General features: G+C 50.1%; 1 protein-coding gene across 1 annotated transcript in view; it reads left to right on the forward strand.

Moving 5' to 3' along the window:
* ADGRB1 (adhesion G protein-coupled receptor B1) overlaps positions 1 to 2427 on the forward strand; it is a gene marked incomplete at its 5' end in the record, with an annotated part of 91931 nt that extends 89504 nt beyond the window's left edge. Inside the window, 2 exons of the mRNA XM_089666904.1 lie at positions 2253 to 2296; positions 2349 to 2427. Coding sequence (XP_089523030.1) covers positions 2253 to 2296; positions 2349 to 2427 — 123 coding nt within the window. The remainder of the gene's footprint in view (positions 1 to 2252; positions 2297 to 2348) is intronic.
* Between the last annotated feature and the right edge of the window lie 13961 nt (positions 2428 to 16388).

Here is a 16388-nt window from a genome sequence, read left to right on the forward strand (position 1 = left end):
GGTACTCGGGGTCCAAAAACACACTGGGAGGTGTATTGGCTCTCATATGTGTATGTATGTATGTGAGGGACCTTCGATTGCACCTATAAACTACACACGTGTGCCCAGTATGGAGACTATGAAGGACACACGTGTGCCCAGTATGGAGACTATGAAGGATACACGTGTGCCCAGTATGGAGACTATGAATGACACACGTGTGCCCAGTTTGGAGACTATGAAGGACACACATGTGCCCAGTATGGAGACTATGAAGGACACATGTGTGCCCAGTATGGAAACTATGAAGGACACACGTGTGCCCAGTATGGAGACTATGAAGGACACACGTGTGCCCAGTATGGAGACTATGAAGGACACACGTGTGCCCAGTATGGAAACTATGAAGGATACACGTGTGCCCAGTATGGAGACTATGAATGACACACGTGTGCCCAGTATGGAGACTATGAAGGACACACGTGTGCCCAGTTTGGAGACTATGAAGGACACACATGTGCCCAGTATGGAAACTATGAAGGACACACGTGTGCCCAGTATGGAGACTATGAAGGATACACGTGTGCCCAGTATGGAGACTATGAAGGACACACGTGTGCCCAGTATGGAGACTATGAAGGATACACGTGTGCCCAGTATGGAGACTATGAAGGACACACGTGTGCCCAGTATGGAGACTATGAAGGATACACGTGTGCCCAGTATGGAGACTATGAAGGATACACGTGTGCCCAGTATGGAGACTATGAAGGACACACGTGTGCCCAGTATGGAGACTATGAAGGATACACGTGTGCCCAGTATGGAGACTATGAAGGACACACGTGTGCCCAGTATGGAGACTATGAAGGATACACGTGTGCCCAGTATGGAGACTATGAAGGATACACGTGTGCCCAGTATGGAGACTATGAAGGATACACGTGTGCCCAGTATGCAGACTATGAAGGACACACGTGTGCCCGAATTCCGCACGGCATCAGTGTGATTTGGGCTCAAAGTGATCGTTCGATATTAGACGTGACAATCAGGGAAATGTGTGATCCTCGGAGTGCAGGGAATCCTCACAGAGGGTCTTCATCCTTCATGACTCCGGCCACTTGTTATGCGACTTGCCGTGCGATACTGCCATGACATGCGACTTGCCATGCGATATTGCCATGACATGCGACTTGCCGTGTGATATTGCCATGACATGCGACTTGCCATGCGATACTGCCATGACATGCGACTTGCCATGCGATATTGCCATGACATGCGACTTGCCGTGTGATATTGCCATGACATGCGACTTGCCGTGTGATATTGCCATGACATGCGACTTGCCGTGTGATGTTGCCATTACATGTGACTTGCCATGCGATATTGCCATGACATGCGACTTGCCGTGTAATGTTGCCATGACATGCGACTTGCCATGCGATATTGCCATGACATGCGACTTGCCGTGCGATGTTGCCATGACATGCCACTTGCCATGCAATATTGCCATGACATGCGACTTGCCGTGTGATGTTGCCTTGCCATGCGATATTACCATGACATGTGACTTGCCATGCGATACTGCCATGACATGTGACTTGCCATGTGATGTTGCCATGACATGCGACTTGACGTGTGATAGTGCCATGACATGCGAGTTGGAAATCGCATGCCAAGTCGCACCGTATTGTCTGTGATTAAAGGGTTGATATCTGTGCCATCCTGACTCGGCTGGACCCGCATCGATTTCTATAGCAGTACACGCGTGACTTCAGGTGTGACTTGCCCAGACATCCAGTCGCTCCTCGAGTTGGAATGAAGTCATGTGACTGCACAGGAAGTCGCAGCATTCCAGCGTGGGATCGGTGTGACCGCATGTCAGTGTAGATGAGAATGGCGGCGATTGGCCGACAGATTCCAGCCATGTTCTGGTGTGACATGTTTCAGGCCTTAGAACGGCATGACACGTCTACATCATGTACCATGGCGTGTATGAACAGTCGCTGCAGCTCCGCAGCCCCCCAAGGTCGCGGTATTGGCGGCGTGTCATTGGCGTGGTGGAATCAATACCCATCATTAGCCGTGTCCAGCGCTGGCGGACGATCACCTTGCCCCGGGCGCACAATCCGCGTTCAGCTCATCGAATTGTCGTTTAATGTTTGCGCAGAATGCCTCTCCCGGCCCCGCCCACCGCTGTGAGCCGGCCCGGGAGACCGACGCCCACTTTTCCATGCGACGCTTAACGCTGCATTTTTCTCCCCTCTCCGCAGGCGACCACCAACCACACGTGCATCTCCTGGGACGAGACCGACACGTAAGTCAGATTCCTGCATGAACTCTGTGATCCGCCCCCTTCTCTTTTCCAGGTGTGACGCGGCGCGCAGTCGCCCGCAGCAGCCAATCCGATCGCTCTCTGGAGCTCCTCCACGCAGGCGGATTGGCTGATGCGGATTCTTGCGCTCAGTCGTTGGCGTTGAAATATTGTAGAATCGTTCTTCCTGTATATACCAGCGATACATTGTATGTACTTTGTGTCCGAATTCATATCAAATGTTATTATTAATACAGAAATGACGTCATGACGTGAGCCCGGGATCACACTGATGTCTGCGTCATGACGTGAGCCCGGGATCACACTGATGTCTGCGTCATGACGTGAGCCCGGGATCACACTGATGTCTGCGTCATGACGTGAGCCCGGGATCACACTGATGTCTGCGTCATGACGTGAGCCCGGGATCACACTGATGTCTGCGTCATGACGTGAGCCCGGGATCACACTGATGTCTGCGTCATGACGTGAGCTTGGGATCACACTGATGTCTGCGTCATGACGTGAGCCTGGGATCACACTGATGTCTGCATCATGACGTGAACCCGGGATCACACTGATGTCTGCGTCATGACGTGAGCCCGGGATCACACTGATGTCTGCGTCATGACGTGATCCCGGGATCACACTGATGTCTACGTCATGACGTGAGCCCGGGATCACACTGATGTCTGCGTCATGACGTGAGCCCGGGATCACACTGATGTCTGCGTCATGACGTGAGCCCGGGATCACACTGATGTCTGCGTCATGACGTGATCCCGGGATCACACTGATGTCTACGTCATGACGTGATCCCGGGATCACACTGATGTCTGCGTCATGACGTGAGCCCGGGATCACACTGATGTCTGCGTAATGATGTAAGCCTGGGATCACACTGATGTCTGCGTCATGACGTGAGCCCGGGATCACACTGATGTCTGCGTCATGATGTAAGCCTGGGATCACACTGATGTCTGCGTCATGACGTGATCCCGGGATCACACTGATGTCTGCGTCATGACGTGAACCCGGGATCACACTGATGTCTGCGTCATGACGTGTGCCCGGGTTCACACTGATGTCTGCGTCATGACGTGTGCCCGGGTTCACACTGATGTCTGCGTCATGACGTGTGCCCGGGTTCACACTGATGTCTGCGTCATGACGTGTGCCCGGGTTCACACTGATGTCTGCGTCATGACGTGAGCCCGGGTTCACACTGATGTCTGCGTCATGACGTGAGCCCGGGATCACACTGATGTCTGCGTCATGACGTGAGCCCGGGATCACACTGATGTCTGCGTCATGACGTGAACCCGGGATCACACTGATGTCTGCGTCATGACGTGAGCCCGGGATCACACTGATGTCTGCGTCATGACGTGAACCCGGGATCACACTGATGTCTGCGTCATGACGTGAGCCCGGGATCACACTGATGTCTGCGTCATGACGTGAGCCCGGGATCACACTGATGTCTGCGTCATGACGTGAGCCTGGGATCACACTGATGTCTGCGTCATGACGTGAGCCTGGGATCACACTGATGTCTGCATCATGACGTGAACCCGGGATCACACTGATGTCTGCGTCATGACGTGAGCCCGGGATCACACTGATGTCTGCGTCATGACGTGAGCCTGGGATCACACTGATGTCTGCGTCATGACGTGAGCCTGGGTTCTCTGGAGCTCCTCTGTGCAGGCTGGACTGCGGATTGGCTGCTGTGGCTTCTTGCGGTCTGTCGTTTCTGGCGTTGAAATATTGTAGAATCGTTCTTCCTGTATATACCAGCGATACATTGTATATACTTCGTATCCATATTCTTATCAAATGTTATTATTAATACAGCCCTGCGTCATGACGTGAGCCCGTGTTTACACTGATGTCTGCATCATGACGTGTGCCCGGGATTACACTGATGTCTGCGTCATGACGTGAGCCCGTGTTTACACTGATGTCTGCGTCATGACGTGAGCCTGGGATCACACTGATGTCTGCGTCATGACGTGAGCCCGTGTTTACACTGATGTCTGCGTCATGACGTGAGCCCGTGTTTACACTGATGTCTGCGTCATGACGTGAGCCCGTGTTTACACTGATGTCTGCGTCATGACGTGAGCCCGTGTTTACACTGATGTCTGCGTCTTGACTTGAGCCCGGGTTCACACTGATGTCTGCGTCATGACATGAGCCCGGGATTACACTGATGTCTGCGTCATGACGTGAGCCTGGGATCACACTGATGTCTGCGTCATGACGTGAGCCCGTGTTTACACTGATGTCTGCGTCATGACGTGAGCCCGTGTTTACACTGATGTCTGCGCCTTGAATTGAGCCCGGGTTCACACTGATGTCTACGTCATGACGTGAGCCCTGGTTCACAATGATGTCTCCGTCATGACGTGAGCCTGGGATCACACTGATGTCTGCGTCATGACGTGAGCCCAGGTTCTCTGGAACTCCTCCATGCAGGCCAGACTGCGGATTCTTGCGCTCTGTTGTTGCTGGTGTTGAAATATTGTAGAATTGTTCTTCCTATATATACCAGCGATACATTGTATATACTTCGTATCCAAATTCATATCAAATGTTATTATTAATAAAGAAATGTCATTCAGCCCGGGATCACAATGATGTCTGCGTCATGACGTCAGCCCGGGATCACAATGATGTCTGCGTCATGACGTGAGCCTGTGTTCACAATGATGTCTGCGTCATGACGTGAGCCTGTGTTCACAATGATGTCTGCGTCATGACGTGAGCCTGTGTTCACAATGATGTCTGCGTCATGACGTGAGCCCGGGTTCACACTGATGAGGTGCAGAATTTGCAGCGTTTTCTGTTTGAATTCCGCACCGAATCAGAATCGCGCCCCGTTCATGCGAACCGCTGCGGGTGTGTATGTTAACAACACCCCGAAATTGGTCCGCAAAATGTGGTGCGATGTGCAGAATCAGATCCCATAGGTGTCAGTACCCAAGCGATCTGATTCTGGTGTAGACCAAAAAAGGGTCCTGCTCCTTCTTGGTGCGGGTGTGCTGCGATTAGATACAAAATGGCCGATCCGATCACACCGCACACAAGTCATATGATGTGCAGGGAATGCAGTGCGGTTCCTGTGTGAATCACATGCGATGTACTGCACCGTAGCCTTAGTCTAGGTTCACACCCATGCGTTTTCCGCTGCATTTTGCATAAACGCACAGCAGTCCATGTAACACGATTTCCTACGGGACACGTTCACATCTCTGCGTTTTCACCCCGCTGCATTTTTTGGAAAGGGTCGGGAACTTTTTTTTTTTTGGTTCCATAGACTTGGAGACGCTGCAGAAAAGCACGCAGTGTGTTTTTGATGCATTTTTTTATGCTTTTTGCATTTTTATCTGCCAGCAACAAGTAAAAGAAAACGCAAAATGCGTCAAAAACACGTTCAAAAACACAAACTGCATAGGTGTGAATCTTGCCTTACAACCCCCCCTCCCCCCGGTCACATCACACCCGACTTTGAAATCGTGCGACTTACAGTGACGGTGACAGGCTGATTTCAGGTGCGATCTGCCAGACGTGACCGATGTGACCGATCTAATTGTAGACAATAGGCTGCGACTTGGCATGAGAGTCACGTGTCAGCCAATCGCATCCAGTGTGACCGGGGACAGTACAGACACGTTTTGGATGCTTTTCCACATGTGCGTTTTTGATATGTTTCGGTGCGGTTTTGATGTATTTTTTTTACACATTTCAGTTTGTTTTTTATGTACTTTTGACGCGTTTCGGTGTAATTTTAATGTGTTTTTTACGCGTTTCGGTGCTTTTTTTAATGTATTTTTTACACATTTGGTGCGATTTTTATGTATTTTTGACACATTTCAGTGCGATTTTGATGTATTTTTGACACATTTCGGTGCGATTTTGATGTATTTTTGACACATTTCAGTGCGATTTTGATGTATTTTTGACACATTTCGGTGCGATTTTGATGTATTTTTGACACATTTCAGTGCGATTTTGATGTATTTTTGACACATTTCGGTGCGATTTTGCTATATTTTTTATATGTTTCTGTGCGATTTTAATGTATTGTTGATACATTTTAGTGCGACTTTTATGTACTTTTGACACATTTTGGTGCGATTTTGATGTATTTATGACGCATTTCAGTGCAATTTTGATGTATTTTTGACACGTTTCGCTACAATTTTGATGTATTTTTGACACGTTTCGCTACAATTTTGATGTATTTTTGACACGTTGCGGTTTTGATTGTTTTTTTTACGCATTCCGGTGTAGTTTTGATGTATTTTTGATACATTTTAGTGCGATTTTTATGTATTTATGACACGTTGCGGTGCGTTTTTGATGTATATTTGACACGTTTCGGTGCGATTTTGATGTCCTTGTGATACGTTCCGGTTCCGTTTTTTTTATGCACTCCAGTTCCTTCTTTTTCCCTCTCTTTTTATTTCATTTAAATAGGAACATGTTCGATTCAGTGTGTTTTTGATGCGTTTTCAGTGCGTTCCGGTGTGTGTTGGATGTGTTTTACCGCGTTCCAATAGTTCCGTGCATCCGGAACGCACCGGAACTGCAAGCCCTGATGGGAACTATGACACTGGCAACCATTTCACCGACTTTCAGAAAAAAAGCAACTGAACCGCATGGAGTGTGAACCGGCCCTTCATTATGATAATGAAATATTATTGGATGATATCAGTGTTCGGCTCGGTTCACCTGTGTGACCCCTCCCCCTTCCCCTCCCCCACCCCACCCCCAAAGTCATGCGACTTCCAGTGTGCACCGCGACGTGACGGAACTTCAGTGCAGCATTCATGCGACTTTGATGTTTTGAAAAACAAATATAAACCCTCTGAAGTGGCAGCCGGAGCCGCCCCCAGCGGTCAGACGGAGATACAACCGCCATGCGACTTTTGTGATTTTTGCATTGCCGTCGCGTCGCACCGAAGACGCAGGAAAAGTATCGCGGGAACAATATATATATAAATCGCGGCGTAAATTGGTGGATCTCTATAAAGACCTGAAATATATAAAATGTATAAATGAAGATGGCGCCCTTTGACGCCAATGCGTCTTGTCGTGCGGCTTTCCGTGGTCACAGATGTCGCCGCAGTGTGAACCGGGGCCAGAGGCGGACTGACCATTTGGAAACTTGAGTGCTGCCCGAGGGCCCGGGGTCAGTAGGGGGCCCCATGAGATACCCCTGGTACCTTTTTCATAGGCTTTTTTCAGTTTGGGCAAGGACACAGGGGCCCCATGATCCCCTATTGCCCGGGGGCCCCATGAGTTGTCAGTCCGCCCCTGGCTGGTGGTTACTACTGGGGGGGGGTTAGCAGAGCTGGGGGCCCCATGATCCTCTATTGCCCAGGGGCCCCATGAGTTGTCAGTCCGCCCCTGGCTGGTGGTTACTACTGGGGGGGGGGGTTAGCAGAGCTGGGGGCCCCATGATCCTGTATTGCCCGGGGGCCCCATGAGTTGTCAGTCTGCCCTGACCGGGGCTCAGGATTTTCTGGATAACGCAGGAGAGGCACCTTTGTGAGGGAAGAACACATTTTTGGTGGAAGATTTATAATTCAGCGTTCAACATGGCCTTGTGATCAGCACTTGGCGCTGCTGTGCGTTCGCGGGACTCCGCCCCTTTTATTCATCCAGTCTCAGTTCTCAGGGAAACTCCTGTCTGTGATCAGAGATAGACGCATGACATTACCCCAAGTATTGTCCCCGCCCCCCCCATATATACACTATATTGCCCCAAGTATTGTCCCCGCCCCCCCCATATATACACTATATTGCCCCAAGTATTGTCCCCGCCCCCCCCCATATATACACTATATTGCCCCAAGTATTGTCCCCGCCCCCCCCCCGTATATACACTATATTGCCCCAAGTATTGTCCCCGCCCCCCCCCCCCCGTATATACACTATATTGCCCCAAGTATTGTCCCCGCCCCCCCATATATACACTATATTGCCCCAAGTATTGTCCCCGCCCCCCCATATATACACTATATTGCCCCAAGTATTGTCCCCGCCCCCCCCATATATACACTATATTGCCCCAAGTATTGTCCCCGCCCCCCCCATATATACACTATATTGCCCCAAGTATTGTCCCCGCCCCCCCCCATATATACACTATATTGCCCCAAGTATTGTCCCCGCCCCCCCCCATATATACACTATATTGCCCCAAGTATTGTCCCCGCCCCCCCCATATATACACTATATTGCCCCAAGTATTGTCCCCGCCCCCCCCATATATACACTATATTGCCCCAAGTATTGTCCCCGCCCCCCCCCATATATACACTATATTGCCCCAAGTATTGTCCCCGCCCCCCCCATATATACACTATATTGCCCCAAGTATTGTCCCCGCCCCCCCCCATATATACACTATATTACCCCAAGTATTGGTCCGCCGGCCTTCCCACACACATGACCTTTAATGGCCCCCCAGTCTTAGTCCGTAGGGTTCAATATTGAGTTGGCCCCGCCCTTCCCACACACCTGACCTTTAATGGCCCCCCAGTCTTAGTCCGTAGGGTTAAATATTGAGTTGGCCCCGCCCTTTCTACGCACATGACCTTTAATGGCCCCCAGTCTTAGTCCGTAGGGTTCAATATTGAGTTGGCCCCGCCCTTCCCACACACCTGACCTTTAATGGCCCCCCAGTCTTAATCCGTAGGGTTCAATATTGAGTTGGCTCCGCCCTTTCCACACACATGACCTTTAATGGCCCTCCAGTCTTAGTCCGTAGGGTTCAATATTGAGTTGGCCCCGCCCTTTCCACACACATGACCTTTAACCACTTGAGCCCCAGAGGATTTACCCCCCTTAATGACCACGCCTTTTTTTGCTGTTTGGCGCTGCACTAATTCAAATGATAATTGCGCGGTCATGCAATGCTGCACCCAAACAAAATTTACGTCCTTTTTTTCACACAAATAGAGCTTTCTTTCGGTGGTATTTGTTCACCTGTGCGCTTTTTATTTTTTGCGCTATAAACAAAAAAACCACAAAAATTTTGAAAAAAACAATATTTTCTACTTTCAGCTATAAAAAATATATAATAAACTCAAAGTTAGTCATAAATTTAAGCCAAAATGTATTCTGCTCCATGTTTTTGGTAAAAAAAAATCCCGTGCATTAGCGGGCAAACTGGCGCTATCTGGGAGGGGCGCTAACACTATCGGAAGTCGCCAGCGACACTGATACAGTGATCAGTAAAAATCTGTTCACTGTAATCAATGACACTGGTGAAAGGGCAGTGAAGGGGTTAACTGGGGGGGGGGGGGAGGGGGGCGATCAAGGGGTTAAACGGGATTACTGGTGTACTGGCGGGCAATCTGGCGCTATCTGGGAGGGGCGCTAACTCTATCGGAAGTCGCCAGCGACACTGATCAGTAAAATCAGTGCAGTGAAGGGTTAACTGGGGGGGGGGGCGATCAGGGGGTTAAATGTGTCCCAGAGTGTTCTAACTGTAGTGCTTTGTACTCACTTTTTGGATGTCTTCTTCTCTGGAACGGAATGTGTCCAGGCAGAGAAGAATGACATCATATCCTGTCCTGTGTGTATGTCAACACAGGACAGGATAGGACAGGGACCGATCACAGAAATCACTGGCTGAAATCTAATGATTGATCCCTCCTGGATCAAATAGTGTCACCCGCGGGTCGGCGGGAGCGCGCGCGCGCGCCCCCTGCCGGCGAAAGTGTCACGAGCGCGGAACCCGTTTTAAAACGTGGTTTTGCGCTCCACTGCCGCCCTGCACACGTATATACACAGTGGCAGGGCGGCAAGCGGTTAATGACCCCCCAGTCTTAGTCCGTAGGGTTCAATATTGAGTTGGCTCCGCCCTTTCCACACACATGACCTTTAATGGCCCCCCAGTCTTAGTCCGTAGGGTTCAATATTGAGTTGGCTCCGCCCTTTCTACACACATGACCTTTAATGGCCCCCCAGTCTTAGTCCGTAGGGTTCAATATTGAGTTGGCCCCGCCCTTTGCAGCTATAACAGCTTCAACTCTTCTGGGAAGGCCCCCCACAAGGTTTAGGAGGGTGTCTATGGGAAGGTTGGACCATTCTTCCAGAAGCACATTTGTCAGGTCAGGCACTGATGTCGGGGGAGGAGGCCTGGCTCGCAGTCTCCGCTCTAATTCATCCCAAAGGTGTTCTATGGGGTTGAGGTCAGGACTCTGTGCAGGACAGTCAAGTTCCTCCACCCCAAACTGGCTCCTCCATGTCTTTATGGACCTTGCTTTGTGCACTGGGGGGCAGTCATGTTGGAACAGGAAGTGGCCATCCCCAAACTCCTCTCACAAAGTTGGGAGCATGAAATTGTCCAAAATGTCGCCTTAAGAGTTCCCTTCACTGGAACTAGGGAGCCAAGTCCATCCCCTGAAAAACACCCCCACACCATAATCCCCCCTCCACCAAACTTTACACTTGGCACAATGCAGTCAGGCAAGTACCGTTCTCCTGGCCACCGCCAAACCCAGACACGTCCATCGGATTGCCAGACAGAGAAGTGTGATTGGTCACTCCAGAGAACACGTCTCCCCTGCTATAGAGTCCAGTGGCGGCGTGCTTTACACCACGCCATCTGACGCTTTGCATTGCACTTGGTGATGGAAGGCTTGGATGCAGCTGCTCGGCCATGGAAACCCATTCCATGGAGCTCTCTACGCACTGTTGTTGGGCTCATCTGAAGGCCACACCAAGTTTGGAGGTCTTTAGCTATTGACTCTGCAGACAGTTGGCGACTTCTGGGCGCTGTGCGCTTCACCATGCGCTGACCACGCCCTGGGGGCTTCATTGTATACACCTGTGTTCATGGAGGGGATTGGAACACCTGAATCACATGATATGGAGGGGATTGGGACACCTGAATCACATGATTGGGAGGGGATTGGGACACCTGAATCACATGATATGGAGGGGATTGGAGCACCTGAATCACATGATACGGAGGGGGCGGGGACACCTGAATCACATGATTGGGAGGGGATTGGAACACCTGAATCACATGACATGGAGGGGATTGGAACACCTGAATCACATGACATGGAGGGGATTGGAACACCTGAATCACATGATATGGAGGGGATTGGAACACCTGAATCACATGATATGGAGGGGATTGGAACACCTGAATCAAATGATTGGGAGGGGATTGGAACACCTGAATCACATGACATGGAGGGGATTGGAACACCTGAATCACATGATTGGGAGGGGATTGGAACACCTGAATCACATGATATGGAGGGGATTGGAGCAACTGAATCACATGATTGGGAGGGGATTGGAGCACCTGAATCACATGATATGGAGGGGATTGGAACACCTGAATCACATGACATGGAGGGGATTGGAACACCTGAATCACATGATTGGGAGGGGATTGGAACACCTGAATCACATGATATGGAGGGGATTGGAACACCTGAATCACATGATATGGAAGGGATTGGAACATCTGAATCACATGATTGGGAGGGGATTGGAGCACCTGAATCACATGATTGGGAGGGGATTGGAACACCTGAATCACATGATATGGAGGGGATTGGAGCAACTGAATCACATGATTGGGAGGGGATTGGAGCACCTGAATCACATGATATGGAGGGGATTGGAACACCTGAATCACATGACATGGAGGGGATTGGAACACCTGAATCACATGATTGGGAGGGGATTGGAATACCTGAATCACATGATATGGAGGGGATTGGAACACCTGAAACACATGATATGGAAGGGATTGGAACATCTGAATCACATGATTGGGAGGGGATTGGAACACCTGAATCACATGATTGGGAGGGGATTGGAGCACCTGAATCACATGATATGGAGGGGATTGGAACACCTGAATCACATGATTGGGAGGGGATTGGAACACCTGAATCACATGATTGGGAGGGGATTGGAACACCAGAATCACATGATATGGAGGGGATTGGAACACCTGAATCACATGATTGGGAGGGGATTGGAGCACCTGAATCACATGATATGGAGGGGATTGGAACACCTGAATCACATGATTGGGAGGGGATTGGAACACCAGAATCACATGATTTGGGGGGGGGGTAATACTTTTGGCCATATAGTGTAGATATAATTGTCCTGTGTTGGTTCCTCGTATAGCTGACTCTCTCCGGCTCTCAAAGGTCTCACCAGAATCTCATCTCCGGCGGTTTCTTTATTCAATTGAAGGAGAAAACGACACAAATTCTCAGAAATGACTTTTCTTCCTTTTTATTTTCTCACCTAGAAGAATCCGGCATTTGGTGCTGACAGTCCCTCCCCCGTTCCCTGACAGTCCCTCCCCTCCCCCGTTCCCTGACAGTCCCTCCCCTCCCCCGTTCCCTGACAGTCCCTCCCCCGTTCCCTGACAGTCCCTCCCCTCCCCCGTTCCCTGACAGTCCCTCCCCTCCCCCGCTCCCTGACAGTCCCTCCCCTCCCCCGCTCCCTGACAGTCCCTCCCCTCCCCCGTTCCCTGACAGTCCCTCCCCTCCCCCGTTCCCTGACAGTCCCTCCCCTCCCCCGCTCCCTGACAGTCCCTCCCCTCCCCCGTTCCCGGTGATAGATCTCGATAATATACTCGTAGGCCCCCATTTGTGGCGGACATGGCGGACTACAACATTCTCCACAATCCAGCCCCGCAATGAGGTGATTTATGAGTGGGCTGAGCCACTGAAGTCATGCGCACAGTGAAAGCACCTGGTCCTGTGAAATGATCATTAGTAAAAGGTTAACGGACCATCGATCTGCTTCATCCAGTATAGAGCGAACGTGCCGTATGGATCCCCCGCAGTGCAGCGCCTCAGTCTCTGCCCCTTCCCGTCGCCTCGGATTCTGCTACATCGCAGGGTGCCACTGCCTGCGGGCCCCTCAGATCCAGGGGCCCCGAGTCTTTCTGTACTGTCTAGTTTGGAGTCGCAGACTATAAATGAGGACACGCGTGGCAATAATATGTGCGTTGTGATAAGGTGGCACACTTATTTCGAATGGACTGCAGAGACACCGAGATGAACTGAAAAAATGGACCACAAATCTACATTTCCAATGCAGTGTCGCATAACAGGTGCTGATACCACAGAGCGTGGCAGAGTGCTGATATCATGATGCGTGGTACAGTGCTGATATCATGGTGCGTGGTACAATGCTGATATCATGGTGCGTGGTACAATGCTGATATCATGGTGCGTGGTACAATGCTGATATCATGGTGCGTGGTACAATGCTGATATCATGGTGCGTGGTACAATGCTGATATCATGGTGCGTGGTACAGTGCTGATATCATGGTGCGTGGTACAATGCTGATATCATGGTGCGTTGTACAGTGCTGATATCATGGTGCGTGGTACAGTGCTGATATCATGGTGCGTGGTACAATGCTGATATCGTGGTGCGTGGTACAATGCTGATATCGTGGTGCGTGGTACAATACTGATATCATGGTGCGTGGTACAATGCTGATATCATGGTGCGTGGTACAATGCTGATATCATGGTGCGTGGTACAATGCTGATATCATGGTGCGTGGTACAATGCTGATATCATGGTGCGTGGTACAATGCTGATACCATGGTGCGTGGTACAATGCTGATATCATGGTGCGTGGTACAGTGCTGATATCATGGTGCGTGGTACAATGCTGATACCATGGTGCGTGGTATAATGCTGATATCATGGTGCGTGGTACAATGCTGATACCATGGTGCGTGGTACAATGCTGATATCATGGTGCGTGGTACAATGCTGATACCATGGTGCGTGGTATAGTGCTGATACCATGGTGCGTGGTACAATGCTGATACCATGGTGCGTGGTACAATGCTGATATCATGGTGCGTGGTACAATGCTGATATCATGGTGCGTGGTACAGTGCTGATATTACAAAGCGTGGTACAATGCTGATATCGTGGAGCGTGGTACAATGCTGATATAATGGAGCGTGGTACAATGCTGATATCATGGAGCGTGGTACAATGCTGATATCATGATGCGTGGTACAATGCTGATACCATGGTGCGTGGTACAATGCTGATACCATGGTGCGTGGTACAATGCTGATATCATGATGCGTGGTACAATGCTGATACCATGGTGCGTGGTACAATGCTGATATCATGGTGTGTGGCAGAGTGCTGATATTACAGTACATGGCACAGTGCTGATACTACAAAGCATGGCACAGTGCTGATACTACAAAGCATGGCACAGTGCTGATACCATGGTGCGTGGCAGCGTGCTGATACCATGGTGCGTGGCAGCGTGCTGATATCATGGTGCGTGGCAGAGTGCTGATATCATGGTGCGTGGCAGAGTGCTGATATTACAGTATATGGCACAGTGCTGATACCATGGTGCGTGGTACAGTGCTGATATTACAAAGCGTGGTACAATACTGATATCATGGTGTGTGGCAGAGTGCTGATATTACAGTACATGGCACAGTGCTGATACCACAAAGCGTGGCACAGTGTTGATACGTTCCTCTGCCCCCAGTGCTGTGGGTAACAAAGCTCTGCTGTGCGTCTGACTCCATCTCAGCGCGGAGAGTCCCGATTGGCCCAGGCCGGCGGCGGCGTGTACAAGCTGTCCTACACGCAGACACGTGTTACCGGCTTGTTTTATCTGCTGGTGTCACTCGTGGTTGTAGCCGTGATACTGATAAGAATCTCATCAAACAGCAACTTCCCGAGAGCCGGAAATTTGTTCTTCTAAACTGCCATAAATATTTCAGTCGGCTTAATAATTCATCAGTGAATTAAGTTTACTCATTTCTCATTACAGGCAGGCGGTGCCACGTGTCCTCCCCGGTGCCACCACTCATTACCGGGAGGGTATAGGAAAGGAGAGTGGGGGGGGGGGGTGAGGAAAGGTCCGTGTACTGCAGGCTTCATATACTGGTGTGGATCCCATAATTCCCTCCTTCCCACTGAGACCACCTCCCCCCCCTCCCCCGAGGCCCAAATACAGATGCAGAAGGCTCAGCTAGGACCGAGAACATTTCTCTCCGTTTTCTATTCTCCTCACCTCCATGGCTACAGGTGTTCCAATCCCCTCCATATCATGTGATTCAGGTGTTCCAATCCCCTCCATATCATGTGATTCAGGTGTTCCAATCCCCTCCATATCATGTGATTCAGGTGTTCCAATCCCCTCCATATCATGTGATTCAGGTGTTCCAATCCCCTCCATATCATGTGATTCTGGTGCTCCAATCCCTTCCCAATCATGTGATTCAGGTGCTCCAATCCCTTCCCAATCATGTGATTCAGGTGTTCCAATCCCCTCCATATCATGTGATTCAGGTGTTCCAATTCCCTCCCAATCATGTGATTCAGGTGTTCCAATCCCCTCCATATCATGTGATTCAGGTGCTCCAATCCCCTCCCAATCATGTGATTCAGGTGCTCCAATCCCTTCCATATCATGTGATTCAGTTGTTCCAATCCCCTCCATATCATGTGATTCAGGTGTTCCAATCCCCTCCATATCATGTGATTCAGGTGTTCCAATCCCCTCCATATCATGTGATTCAGGTGTTCCAATCCCCTCCATATCATGTGATTCAGGTGTTCCAATCCCCTCCATATCATGTGATTCAGGTGTTCCAATCCCCTCCATATCATGTGATTCAGGTGTTCCAATCCCCTCCATATCATGTGATTCAGGTGTTCCAATCCCCTCCATATCATGTGATTCAGGTGTTCCAATCCCCTCCCAATCATGTGATTCAGGTGTTCCAATCCCCTCCATATCATGTTATTCAGGTGTTCCAATCCCCTCCATATCATGTGATTCAGGTGTTCCAATCCCCTCCATATCATGTGATTCAGGTGTTCCAATCCCCTCCATATCATGTGATTCAGGTGTTCCAATCCCCTCCATATCATGTGATTCTGGTGTTCCAATCCCCTCCATATCATGTGATTCTGGTGCTCCAATCCCTTCCCAATCATGTGATTCAGGTGTTCCAATCCCCTCCATATCATGTGATTCAGGTGCTCCAATCCCCTCCCAATCATGTGATTCAGGTGTTCCA

This window comes from Staurois parvus, unplaced genomic scaffold (genome assembly GCF_062004578.1).
Source record: "Staurois parvus isolate SC_StPar_1 unplaced genomic scaffold, SC_StPar_1.0 ptg002898l, whole genome shotgun sequence".
NCBI classification, from domain to species: Eukaryota; Metazoa; Chordata; class Amphibia; order Anura; family Ranidae; genus Staurois; species Staurois parvus.